General features: G+C 44.5%; 1 protein-coding gene and 1 long non-coding RNA gene across 3 annotated transcripts in view; both read right to left on the bottom strand.

The window, feature by feature from the left end:
* Positions 1-2,272: 2,272 nt before the first annotated feature.
* The window catches only part of LOC109423073 (RING finger protein 17), a 44,603-nt gene continuing 33,016 nt past the window's right edge, over positions 2,273-13,859 (bottom strand). For both annotated transcript variants that reach the window (XM_062845478.1, XM_062845479.1), the window contains exon 9: positions 2,273-3,447. In XM_062845478.1, coding sequence (XP_062701462.1) covers positions 2,488-3,447 — 960 coding nt within the window. In that variant the 3' untranslated portion in view covers positions 2,273-2,487. The remainder of the gene's footprint in view (positions 3,448-13,859) is intronic.
* Positions 10,592-11,573, bottom strand: LOC109425026 (uncharacterized). The gene is made up of 2 exons (XR_002133676.3): positions 10,913-11,573; positions 10,592-10,841 (listed from the first exon to the last, which is right to left on the bottom strand). It is a non-coding gene; the product is annotated as an uncharacterized LOC109425026 (long non-coding RNA).

Here is a 13,859-nt window from a genome sequence, read left to right as displayed (position 1 = left end):
GCAGTGGTCCTACCAACGGAAGAGCAGCTTGGCGTAGCTACACTTGAAGATGGCTGGAGGGACATCCGATCCGCCATAGGTAGTACCTCGGCTACAGCACTACGCTTCGCCACTCCGAATCACAGGAACGACTGGTACGACGGCGAATGTGAACAGTTGAAAAACGAGAAGAATGCAGCATGGGCGAGAATGCTACAGACAGGCGCGGAACAGGCAGAACTCAGTCTTCCGGATGAAGAAGCGCCAGCAGGAAGAACGAGATCGCGAAACGATGGAAGAGCTAAGGACACACGAAAGTTCTACGAGAAGCTGAACCGCTCGCGCAGAGACTTTGTGCCACAAGCCGATATATGCCGAGATAATCACGGGAATATTCTCACGAGCGAGCGTGCGGTGGTCGAGAGGTGGTGGCAGCATTACGATGAGCACCTCAATGGCAACGTTGCAAGTACCGAAGGTGGCGTGGTAGCAGATTTAGGAGTATGGGCACAGGACGAAAGACTTCCGGCCCCTGACCTCCAAGAGATTGAGGAGGAAGTTGGCCGGTTGAAAAACAACAAAGTCGGTGGAGCAGATCAACTACCAAGCGAGCTTCTAAAATACGGTGGAGAAGCACTGGTGAGAGCGCTACACTGGGTCATTACCAAGATTTGGGAGGAGGAAGTATTACCGGAGGAGTGGATGGAAGGTATCGTGTGTCCCATCTTCAAAAAGGGCGACAAGATGGATTGCGGGAACTATCGCGCGATCACACTACTGAGCGCTGCCTATAAGGTACTCTATCAAATTTTATGCCGCCGTCTATCACCGATTGCAAGAGAGTTCGTGGGCATAGGCGAAACTACCGGGGGTGCCGGGGTTGCCAGGCACCCCCTAGAATTTGAACACATTGCCTAAAATATGGGGCGATGAATAATGAATGGATGAACTAATGAATATTTGTTTGTAGTGCACCCCCTAGCATACATAGGTAGTTTCGCCAATGTTCGTGGGGCAATATCAGGATGGATTCATGGGTGAACACGCTACAACGGACCAGATGTTCGCCATCCGCCAGTACAACGTGCCCACACATCATTTGTTCATCGATTTCAAATCGGTGTATGATACAATCGATCGAGAAAACAGCTATGGCAGATTAGGCACGAATACGGATAAACTGATACGATTGATCAAGGCGAGTGATGTGCGTAGTTCGAGTATCAGGAACACTCTCGAGTCCCTTCGAATCTCGCAGAGTGTTACGGCAAGGTGATGGTCTTTCGTGCTTGCTGTTCAACATTGCCTTAGAGGGTGTAATAAGGAGAGCGGGGATTAACACGAGTGGTACGATTTTCACAAAGTCCGTTCAGCTGCTTGGTTTCGCTGATGATATTGATGTTATTGCTCGTAAATTTGAGACGATGGCGGAAACGTACATCCGACTAAAGAGTGAAGCCAGGCGAATCGGATTAGTCATTAATGTGTCGAAGACAAAGTAGGGTCTGGGACCATTTGGGCAGGAGCACCTATTTTGGGCACTTGCTGCTATAACTCAGTCAATTTCAAACCGATTGACTTGAATTTTTAAACATAGCTAGATACTGCGCCTTCCTGATCGTGTTTCAAAAATCAAGTCAATCGGTTCAAAATTGACTGAGTTATAGCAGCAAGTGCCCAAAATAGGTGCTCCTGCCCAAATGGTCCCAGACCCTACATCATGGCAAAGGGCTACAGGGAGGAATCACCGCGCCCGCCACCCCGAATTTATATCGACGGTGATGAAATCGAGGCGGTTGAAGAATTCGTGTACTTGGACTCACTGGTGACCGCCGACAACGACACCAGCAGAGATATTCAGAGGCGCATTGTGGCAGGAAATCGTGCTTACTTTGGACTCCGCAGAACTCTACGATCGAATAAAGTTCGCCGTAACACGGAGTTAACTATCTACAAAACGCTGATTAGACCGGTCGTCCTCTATGGGCACGAAACATGGACCCTAGGTGCAGAGGACCAACGCAACCTTGGAGTTTTCGAACGTACAGCGTACAGCTCGTAGCTGAGAAAACGTTGACTAGCTCCTGAGCTCGGAGTAGGATTTAGGTCAGGGTTAAATTTCCATGTTTTACTAAAAGATTTCCATTTGTAAGACATTCAAAAACATATCCATAAGGCAAAAAATCTAGACCGTGCGGAAACCGAAATTGTCACCCTCAGCATCGCCTTGTTGAATAGCTGCGTGCCCCGCCAGAACTTCTTTCTTTTTCTATTCATCGCAAAACTCCTAAAATTGCTTACATACTTTTATTCAAGTTTATTTTTTACATTCATTGCTATCCATTTCAAGTATAGAAAAATAATACTATACAGTTTCGCCATTTTTTCAGTACACAAACTAAAAGAGGGACTATTTCTCATTATCTCTTTCCACACTAACACACGTAATAAATTAACCGATTGCTTCCACATTAACACGTGCTCCCCTCGCTTTTCGAAAGCCTCAGCCTATTTCTCTAGGAGAAAATATTTTTCCTTGATCATCTGATGATAGATCAACTGTTTACACCTAGAATCGCTAAACAGTTCGACCTCGAGCTTCGGGCTACGCGATACCACCCTGGCGTACAGTTTTTTGCCTTCGATCAGCTCGACTAGCTTCCTGGTAACGTCCGGTTCGCGCATCCGAGGGTTGGCCTGCAGTGCGTGCAGCTCAATTTGCACATTACGCAACGGCACCCTGCGGAGGCTGACCGGGCACTTGAGAATGTCCCGCACGCTGACCGTTTCCTTGTTCAGATAGTCGACGTAGAAAACTCGAACTTCGCCGCGGTCCGGGAAGTACTCCTCGATCAGAGCCCGGTACCAGAAGCCATCCTGCTTGAACACGGCCAGGCAGGGCATTTTCGGTTCGATATCGGGACACTTCCGATTCTTTTTGGCGTAGCACTGAATTCGTGCCATCGTTTCCTTCATGCGCTGGATATGATCGTCCAGCTGTGGGAACACGAACAGCGAGAAAGGACTTACCAGATTCGTCACTTCGCAGTAGAACCCGTGCACGGATTCGTCCAACGCAAATTCCGGGTATCCGTGTAACGTGGGTCGGGTCATCTCCAGCGGCGGGTCAATCTGAGTCGATGTATCGAATTCATTCGGATTGAACGAAATAGTCGAAGACGCATCCGTCGCGCCATCCCCTTCGGCGGCTTCGTCACTCTTCTTGGCGTCGTCGCTGATCTCGCCTTCTTCGGAATCCGAGCCAGGTTCCAGCTTTATATCACCATAGCTGTAGAAGTATTGAACCTTGTTCAAATCTATGCCGGAGCCATTTTCGCCGGAATCGTCCACTTCGGCGTCTTCGAATTCGGCGGCATCGGAGCGGTTTTGCTCTGCCGTCACATAGTCCAGCAGGTCCGTTAGCTCTTTCTGGTTTACGCGAGCGTGCAAGTCGACGTTGGGTTCGTTCTGAAAAATACAAAAACGTGGTGTTTGTTAGGAACATGGAATTGATGCACGCCACCCTATCTGCTAGACGCTAGAATTAATGGTTCGAAGAGGAGTGCAGAGCGATGTTGGAGAAGAGCGGTCGGCAATGCTGCAGCATGGATCCCGGCATAACGTGAAATGTTACAAAAGGAAGCAGAAACATCAGACCCGCCTTTTTAAGGATTAAAAATTCCGCCTGGAGAAAGTGGTGGCGAGGAAATGACTTCTTAGCGGACGGACGTGAGGTGGTTGAAAGATGGAAGCAGAAATTCTATGAACACTCGAAAGGCTCAGAGATCGTAGGCACAGGAAACTAAGGCAACGGAGAAAACGACTAAATACGTCAATGTAGCAAATGACGGAAATAGTACCTACTGCCCAAGCCACGACGTCAAGATCATCATAGGAGACCTAAACGCTCAAGTAGGCCAGGAGGAGGAATTCAGACCGACGATTGGAAAGTCCAGCGCTCACCAGCAGACGAACGAAAACGGCCTACGACTCATTGGTTTCAGTGACTCCAAAAACATAGCCATACGTAGCACTTTTTCTAACACAGCCTCCCTTAACGTTACACCTGGAGATCACCACAGCAGATGGAATTTAAAATCGACCACGTTGACGGACGGGCGAACTCCCGACATTATCGACGTCAGAACCTACCGTTGCGCCAACATCGACTCCGACCACTATCTAGTGATGGTCAAACTGCGCCCTGAACTCTCCGTCATCAACAATGTACGGTACCGACGACCGCCACGGTACAACTTTGAGCGACTGTCGATGTCGCCTCAGCATGCGACCGGATGTCGCCTCAGCATACGCGCAGAATCTAGAGGCCGCGTTGCCAGACGAGGGCGAGCTCGATGAGGCCCTTCTAGAGGACTGCTGGAGTACAATGAAAGAAGCCATCAACGACGCAGCCGAGAGCACCATAGGGTACGTGGAGCGAAATCGACAGAACGAATGGTTCGACGAAGAGTGCAGAACGGTTATGGAGGAGAAGAACGTAGCGAGGGCGGTAATGCTGCAGCAAGGGACTCGACAGAACGTAGAGCGTTTTTTTTTCCTCCCCTATTGGGGAAAATTAAGCCACTGCGTCCAATAAGATGAACTTTTGTGGCATAACGTGGAGCGTTAAATACAGAAGCGGAAACAGCAGACCCACCTCTTTCGTGAGAAAAAGCGCCGCCTGGAAGAAGCGGAGTGTGAAGAAATGGAACTGCTGTGCCGTTCCCAAGAAACGCTGAAGTTCTATCAGAAGCTCAAAGCATCCTGCAACGGCTTCGTACCGCGAGCCGAAATATGCAGGGATAAAGACGGAGGCCTCTTGACGGACGGACGTGAGGTGATCGAAAGGTGGAAGCAGCACTTCGATCAGCATCTGAACGGCGTGGAGAACGTAGGCACGGGAGCCCACGGCAACGGAGGAAACGACGACGCCAGTGCAGCGGAGGACGGAAATGAACCAACTTCCACGCTGAGGGAAGTTAAGGATGCCATTCACCAGCTCAAAACCAACCAAGCAGTGAGGATCAGGTATCAGTAGGTCGGCTCAAGAGGCACGTTCTCCTCCATTTGGGAAATTTGTGCCATCGTCATGAATACGAGCCTATTCATCATTTACCTGAGGGAGAGGGAAGGGAGGAATAAGGGATGGGATAGGGAAAGGGAAGGTAAGGGAATAGGGTCGACATAATCGCATAAGCGTACCACAACGGGTTCAAACAGCGCCCTGAAAAGGGCACTGTAAAAACGCATAAAGCGTAAAGTAAGCCTATAGCTACTTGCCACAACGGGTTCAGAACAACAGAACATCCTGAAGATTAAGGCTTCTTAGGTCAGTTTCACTTAATCAAGTGTTTACCGAGTACTCGGAAACGCAGTTGCGTAAAAACTGGGTAGCTACATATCAAATGATTCAAAGTTCCACAGTCGGATTCTCAGCTAAGATATACAAATGAAGTAGCCTGTTGAGGCTTGTGATGGACAAAATCGTAAGTAGGAAAACCACATTGAGTTATCTCAATTGCGTTTCTGCTACGAGATTCCTCAAAAGTCATGGCAAGACTTCCGCATGGGGCATCCATAAACACTCAATTTCCTAATCGCCTAAAGAATATGGTAAATCCAATTGGAAATCATTGAATGATAAATAGGATAATCCATGCGGCTTCCAATATGGAATCGAAAGGTACGTGTTCAAAAATATCCTGGAAATCCGCGAAAACACTCAAACAAAATTATTTTTGAATGAATGCGTTTCCGATATCGTAAACAACATTGTGTAAACAAATCACAGTGGACTTTCCATTTTGGTAAGCATGTTGGTGCCCATGGAGAGGCATGTTTGCTAGGAAAACATCACGGGTGTGATGCTCGACAAAGCGTGCTCATCATTTCAAAAGAAAGAGGTCAAATTGTTAGGTTTGATCTTCATACGAAGACATTATCCACTTACGGAATAAACTTGACAGTATAATCCCACCAAGATTTGGGAATGGCAAGGCTGCAAACAAGTAGTTTTATCAAAACATTTTGGGGCTCGAGGCATGACACGCAAGACAGTCAATTCAATTTTACTGAAAGTAGCAAAATCAAAATCAAACGCAAAATGCGAAACCATATTGGTGTTAATTAAAACATTACATCTACATAGAAATCCTCCGTACGAAAGTAAGGTTCTTGGACCAAAGATGTTCTTTTATGCTGAAGATTGATCTGAGCTGTCATAACCATAGCCACTACCCAAACTAGGCACGATCAAACTCTTACAATCACAACACAAGAAAAAAAAGCAGCGATAAAAACCAATTCTGTATCGATTGAAGAGAGCCGGAGACGAACATACACAGAGGACACTGTGAAGAACGCATAATGCGAAGAGCCATATAGGTTATAATTAAAGCTAATAAACAACATACTAATAATCCCTCTTGTTGTGTATACCGGCCTGAAAACGGTAAGCTGCAACTGCAGCATCAAATATTGATTGTACACACATACATATGTACTCGATCATGATGAATAAATAAAGCTTCGAGCGAAGGCTCGATCTCTTTTAGTAGTACTAGCTATACAAGAAACATCATCTTTAATTCTCCTACGACCGAAAGTAAATCTTAGTTAAATCTTGATTTTAAAATAAAACAAGCGAATAGATATAAAAGTGGCGACGAGAAAAATTAGAGCGTGTTGCGTGCATTAGTGACCCCAGCAAATGAAAAAAAAAACTCGGCTGTTGGCTGAATCGACAAGGCTGAGTGGGACTTTATCTTCAATATTGCCATCGTGAATCAGTTAACATCACCTGCTAAGCTCGAGAATTTGGCGGCAAGTTGGGTGACTATACACCATACTAGGTAAAATAAATCTGTGAGTATAGTGCCAAACAACATCCAATCACACCATTTGCTGTAGCTATCATAGACGTTCTATTGTGTGTAATTGAAGGTAGGAGAGAGACAGGATTTGTGCAGCGCTTTTTTTGCTGATAAGAGTTGATAGGGTGACCGGTGATTCCCGACAGCTAATTTATAAAGAAAGAGGAAGCTCTGCTACGGCACGGACTGGTCCATCATCCGTTTTGGAACAAGGTCGATTGGACGATCAACTCACTGTGTAGACCTTAGTTAAGGTCCAAGAATTTGCCCACATTAGAAATTGATGTTGAGAATTTAGACAATTATACATACCTACTACCAGAACAGTGCAACGACAACAACAAAGGGAGCTATTGTTAACTCATATTGTTTGTCATCTTTGTTTATGGAACATTTGGACGAACGCAAAATTGTGTAGTGTTAATATCGATTGGAGAAGCTCAATTGAAGTGAAGTGCATGAAAAACTGACGCTGTGTGAAATTTATTCAAACCACTTAGAGGAAAGTGCGATGAAATTAGCTATTGTTTGTGGTAAAGTTCTAATTATTTGGTGGATTATATTGTGATATTGCTTATATTATTTCGGAGGAGCTGAATAGCTTCATTAACGAGTAGGCAAAGGCCATGTTTTAGTGTGTGTAAAGGCATTTTTTTATATGTGTTATGTTAATACATTCCAAACCCGCAAGTGGAACTAACGAATTTCTTAATAAGATTTTTTTTTTCAATATTTTGTTTCTTTTTTGTACTATTTTATCCAGTTGGACGTGTATAACGTAACTAATACGGCCGACGGGCTGTTCAGGGTTCGTATCATGAATGCAAACGATGCTGTGTTTGACGAATTCAACATTGTTACGGGAGTCATCTTGATGAGCTGGCGTAAATTTCGACAGAGAAGTCCGGTCTCGCAATCAGGACCACAACTTTGGAGATGGCGAGGAAGACATTACGCAACTACAAGCAACAACCCTGGCAAGGTTATGGCGATACAAATTTCGCAACGAATATTGAAGTTATGTGGCCAAAAGTTCGAAAGAAGTGTGAATATTTTGAGAATGATTGTGTTCTATTCGAAAAGTGATAGTATTTTTGAAAAAGATCAGAAGCAAATGCTTGACAATTTGTTCTATCGGATTATGTGTATTTCTTGTATGCAGTTCAAATTAATTTTTGTTTTTGCTCGATTGTATTATAAGTTTTAAAATGTATACATTTATTTCATTCTAAGGGGAAAGGACTGTTGTGTATACCGGCCTGAAAACGGTAAGCTGCAACTGCAGCATCAAATATTGATTGTACACACATACATATGTACTCGATCATGATGAATAAATAAAGCTTCGAGCGAAGGCTCGATCTCTTTTAGTAGTACTAGCTATACAAGAAACATCATCTTTAATTCTCCTACGACCGAAAGTAAATCTTAGTTAAATCTTGATTTTAAAATAAAACAAGCGAATAGATATAAAACCTCTCTTATTGAGCCGGGACTACTACGAAAGGCCGAATCACAAAAGGCCGAAAGCACGAAAGGCCGAAGGTAACAAAAGGCCGAAGCACGAAAGGCCGAATGGAACGAAAAGCCGAAGGTAACGAAAGGCCGAATGTAACGAAAGACCGAATGTAACGAAAGGCCGAATTACAAAAGTAGCCATTTTATTACTTAACCCTTTCCTTTCCATTACTTTTACCATATAGCAAGAAAAAAACATTTAAGTAAATACATATTGTCCAACATAAATTCATTATACTCAAATCTTTTTGGAAGTTTGAACTGTTGTCTACAAATGTGACATGTATAGTGATAATTATACATAACATGGCATAATAAGCTTATAACAGCAGCACATAAATGATAAAAAGGCGAAATAGCTGGCCGAACAACTACGTTTGCTATATATATAGGGAAACGCTTGCTGTCCGAACTCGCTAACGCTCGTCGGACTTAAAAAAAGATAACAACTTCTGTTCGCATTATACCTAGCATACTATTGGAACTACTGTTTTCCTTGGATTCGAGTCGACGCAATTACGGTGCATCGGATATCGGATACTTCGGCGGCCTTCTGCCGCCTCAGTTCCACAATCCTACATGCGGCGTAGCCGCATTCTCATTTATGTGCATTTTACGTTGGAGTGGGGCGTTATTTTTTAACTATTCAATTTGAGGTTATAACATACATACACTCTAAAAAGTCTTCACGTCCAATTGACGTGAAAAATCACGTAGACTTGCGTTTTCACTCTTTTGACTTCTTTCACATGATTCATGTAAAACTCACCTGGGGTCACGTCAGATTGACATTAATTTCATGTAACAGTGACTTGGTTATCAGGTATGCAAAAAATAATGAGTGATTTTGCATCGTGAGTGACCAACATGGCGTCGATTTGTTTATCTTTGCCATTGTAACGTCGCAATTTACTTGCTTTTTATAATATATAGTTAAGTTTTAAGCTTTTAGGCGTTAAATTATCATCCTTAGCTGGATTTTAGATGTCTCATAAGATATCTACTACGAATACATAGCGTATTTTCAGGAACAAACCTGGTCTGGACTGGAGTTGTGCCTGATAAAACTCTTCCAAGAGCTGAACCTATTTTGCCGTCAAAGTTTTGTTTCACAAATTTATTATTATACATATTTGGAATAAAAATGGATAAAATGAAAGTTAAATTATGTGCAGTGTTTGTTATTTCTCTTTTAAAGTATTAGAAATTGAATAAAAAATTAGAACAAAACTACTGTTCAAACCATGTAAGTTTTACATGAATTTCCGGTAACCACATATCTCTCAGTTGTGAGTTCCCTTACCTTCGAATCATGTCATTCTTACATGAAAAGTATGGTGGACGAAAACCACATGTTTTCAAGTAATAGGGACGTGAAGAATTTTTGGAGTGTACGTACATACATACATTCTTTAAATTAATAGAGTATTTGACTAAACGGAAACCGAGTGAATATGCGTTTTCCATAATTCGGCCTTTCGTTACGTTCGGCCTTTTGTTACATTCGGCCTTTCGTTACCTTCGGCCTTTCATTACATTCGGCCTTTCGTTACCTTCGGCCTTTTGTTACATTCGGCCTTTCGTTACCTTCGGCCTTTCGTGATTCGGCCTTTTGTGGTAGTTATATTAGTTTCGGCCTTTTGTGATTCGGCCTTTCGTGGTTCGGCCTTTCGTGATTCGGCCTTTTGTGTTAATCCCATTGAGCCTTGCAGTTGAGGCTTAAGAACACTCCAAAAAATCTTCACGTCAAGGCTACCTGAAAAGGTACGTAGCTTTTTTCCATCGCACTTTTCACGTAGCACTTACGTGAACCGAAGGTAACAAACAATGAACGCATGAACCGATGAACTGTTACTGTTCCATCGGAGTTTCACATAACTGCTACGTGATTTTTCCAGTACATTTCACGAAATGATTTAGTAGCATTTAGATGGTACCCTAGTGTGTTTTATTCAATAGTGTGATGAATTTCACGGTATTTTATGCTAGGGTTTGTTTATTCAATATTGATCGAGTTGAAATCGATTTTTTATCAAAATGCTTGCGTCGGATCCAACTTCGGAAGAGGTGCACTGTGTATTTAAATTTATTGGACCTTGTATACTACAAGGCACACCACTTTCGAAGTAAGGTCAGAAGCAATGATTTTGAGAAAAAAAAACGATTTCCATTAGTCGAAAACTTCATTTTTTGACTGGTTTGGTAATAATAACATATTGATGTCGGTCAAATTTCTGTTTATTTACGCTAAATCTGGCACTACGTCTTGGCACATTATGGTCGTCGCAAGTATTTAACAGTTCGCACTTTGAAAATAATTTCTATTGCTGCGTATGCTTTATTTGGCGATGTTGGTGCATTTAGTGTGCTGCCGAAACAGAATGCTGCTATTCTTCTCCGGATCATTTCTGTTAGCAGATTGCAGTTTTCATCGACGGCACCCGTTCAGCGGTGCCTAAACAATAACAATTCCTGTCGTAGCACAATAAAAAAACATTGCATACCAATTAATTGTAATTAGTTTTTAAGTTTAATCAACTTACCTCTGACAAAAATGTCGGTAATATCGAAAAAAAAAAAATCAGGAGTCGAGGTTTGTTTTTAAATTACGCCATCTTGGCGATGACATGCACACAAAATGATGGCGGCATCACAACAATGAACACGAAATGAAGTTGTCACAATGAACTCAGGCGGCTACGTGATTTCCAAGTGAGAGATACTGAGAAGCTGCATAAAGGCAACTGGAACATCATATCATATTTATCTCTGGCTAGATAATAGTCACCTTCGTCAGGTAAATTCAGGCAAATGAACACTTTTCAGACGCTACGTGATTTTCCACGTAGCCTTGACATGTGGATTTTTCAGAGTGAAGGATAGCACAAGGTCAACTGCACCATTGCTCCGGTTGGCGCAGTAAGGACAGAATACTGTGGAGGGCGCCCTAGTATTCCACAGGCTCCGTTTGTAGTTAGGTTTTTATTAGACCCCCCTAACCATTCATTCTTTGGCACGGTAAGCATAAAGCCGCATAACACCATGAATTAGGGGTCACCTGTTTAGTGGACTCTTACCACTGGATCAGGCGATCCGTAGTGTTATTCTTAGCCAATTGAGATAACCGCTACCGACACTACACAGCTATCTAGGCTAATCGGGAAAAGAAGTTAACATTGATGGTCAACTTCCAAACGAGCCCGAACAGCCTACCGAAATATGCAGGGATAAAGACGGAGGCCTCTTAACGGACGGACGTGAGGTGATCGAAAGGTGGAAGCAGCAATTCGATGAGCACCTGAATGGCGTGGAGCACGTATGCACGGGAGACCACGGCTACGGAGGAAACGACGACGCCAGTGCAGCGGAGGACGGAAATGAACCAACTCCCACGTTGAGGGAAGTTAAGGATGCCATTCACCAGCTCAAAACCAACAAAGCAGCTGGTAAGAATGGTATCACAGCTGAACTCATCAAGATGGGCCCAAAAAAGTTGGCTACCTGTCTGAACCAGCTGATAGTCAGGATCTGGCAAACCGAACAGCTACCGGAGGAGTGGAAGGAAGGGGTAATCTGCCCCATTCACAAGAAAGGCGACCATTTAGAATGTGAGAACTTCAGAGCGATCACTATTTTGAATGCTGCCTACAAAGTGCTATCCCAGATCATCTTCCGTCGTCTGTCACCTAAAACGAATGAGTTCGTATGAAGTTATCAGGCTGGCTTCATCGATGGCCGGTCGACAACGGACCAGATCTTTACCGTACGACAAATCCTCCAGAAATGCCGCGAATACCAGGTCCCAACGCATCACCTGTTCATCGACTTCAAAGCGGCATACGACAGAACCGACCGCGCAGAGCTATGGAGAATCATGGACGAAAACGGTTTTACTGGTAAGCTGACTGGACTGATTAAAGTAACGATGGACGGTGTGCAAAACTGCGTAAGGGTTTCGGGTGAACTATTCAGTTCATTCTAATCTCGCCGGCGACTGCGACAAGGTGATGGACTCTCATGACTACTCTTCAACATCGCTCTGGGAGGTGTGTTGCGACGAGCCGGGCTGAACAGCCGGGGAACGATTTTCACAAGATCCGGTCATTTTGTGTGCTTTGTGGACGACATGGACATTATTGCCAGAACATTCGGAACGGTGGCAGAGCTGTACACCCGTTTGAAACGCGAAGCAGCAAAGGTCGGACTGGTGGTGAATGCCTCAAAAACAAAGTACATGCTGGTAGGCGGAACCGAAAACGACCGGATCTGTCTGGGTAGTAATGTTACGATAGACGGGGATACTTTCGAGGTGGTGGAGGAATTCGTCTATCTCGGATCCTTCCTGACGGCTGACAACAACGTGAGCCGTGAAATTCGAAGGCGCATCATCAGCGGAAGTCGGGCCTACTGCGGGCTCCAGAAGAAACTGCGGTCGAAAAAGATTCACCCACGCACCAAATGCTAATAAGACCGGTGGTCCTCTATGGACACGAGGTATGAACCATGCTCGAGGAGGACCTGCAAGCACTCGGACACGTGCTAAAGATCTGCGGCGGCGTGCAGGAGTACGGTGTGTGGCGGAGAAGGATGAACCACGAGCTCGCTGCACTTTACGGCGAACCCAGCATCCAGAAGGTGGCCAAAACCGGAAGGATACGATGATGGGCAGGGCATGTTGCAAGAATGCCGGACAACAACCCTGCAAAGCTGGTGTTCGCGACAGATCCGGTTGGGACAAGAAGGCGTGGAGCGCAGAGAGCACGATGGGCGGATCAGGTGGAGCGTCACTTGGCGAGCATCGGGCGTGACCGAGGATGAAGAATGGCAGCCACGAACCGCGTATTATGGAGAAATATTGTTGATTCAGTTTTATCTGGAATTTGATGTAATAGTAAAATGTAGGATTCGAATCGACGATGACGGACAGACTCTGGAACCTCTCTAACAGCTATTGGAGGAAGACCTAAAGACTCTAAATGTTCAGGACGACTGGACACGATTGGCCAAGAGGGACTCCACTGTATGGAGGCTGCTGGAGATCTGGGAGCTTTTAAAGGAATTTCAATGGATTACAGGTGTTTCATGATGTTTAAGGTAGGCTTTTAGGAGCGTTTCAAGGGATTACAAGGCGTTTCAGGGAGGGTTCTGGGACAATTAAAGAAGTTTCAGCTGATTGTAGGGGTTCCAGGATGTTTCAGAGCCGTTTTAGGGGGCTTCATGTTCTACGGAGTTTCAAGGGTTGCCGGACGTGTCAGAGAATTTTCAGGTGCGTTTCAGGGGCTTTCAGAGAGTTTCAGGACGTTTTAGGTGAGCTATAAAGAGCGTTTCAATGCATTTCAAGGGTTTACTGGACGTTTCAGGAAGGTTTCAAGGGATTCTAGGGAGTTTTAGGATGTTTCAGGTGGGCTTTAAGAGGCGTTTCAATGCGTTGGGACCGTTTCAGGGAGGTTTCAAGGGGTTCTAGGGGGTAGAGTGAGAGTTTTAGGGGAA

Source organism: Aedes albopictus, chromosome 1 (assembly GCF_035046485.1).
Source record: "Aedes albopictus strain Foshan chromosome 1, AalbF5, whole genome shotgun sequence".
Taxonomy (NCBI): Eukaryota; Metazoa; Arthropoda; class Insecta; order Diptera; family Culicidae; genus Aedes; species Aedes albopictus.
Note: the sequence above shows the minus strand (reverse complement) of the source record. Positions and strands in the feature narration are given on the sequence as shown.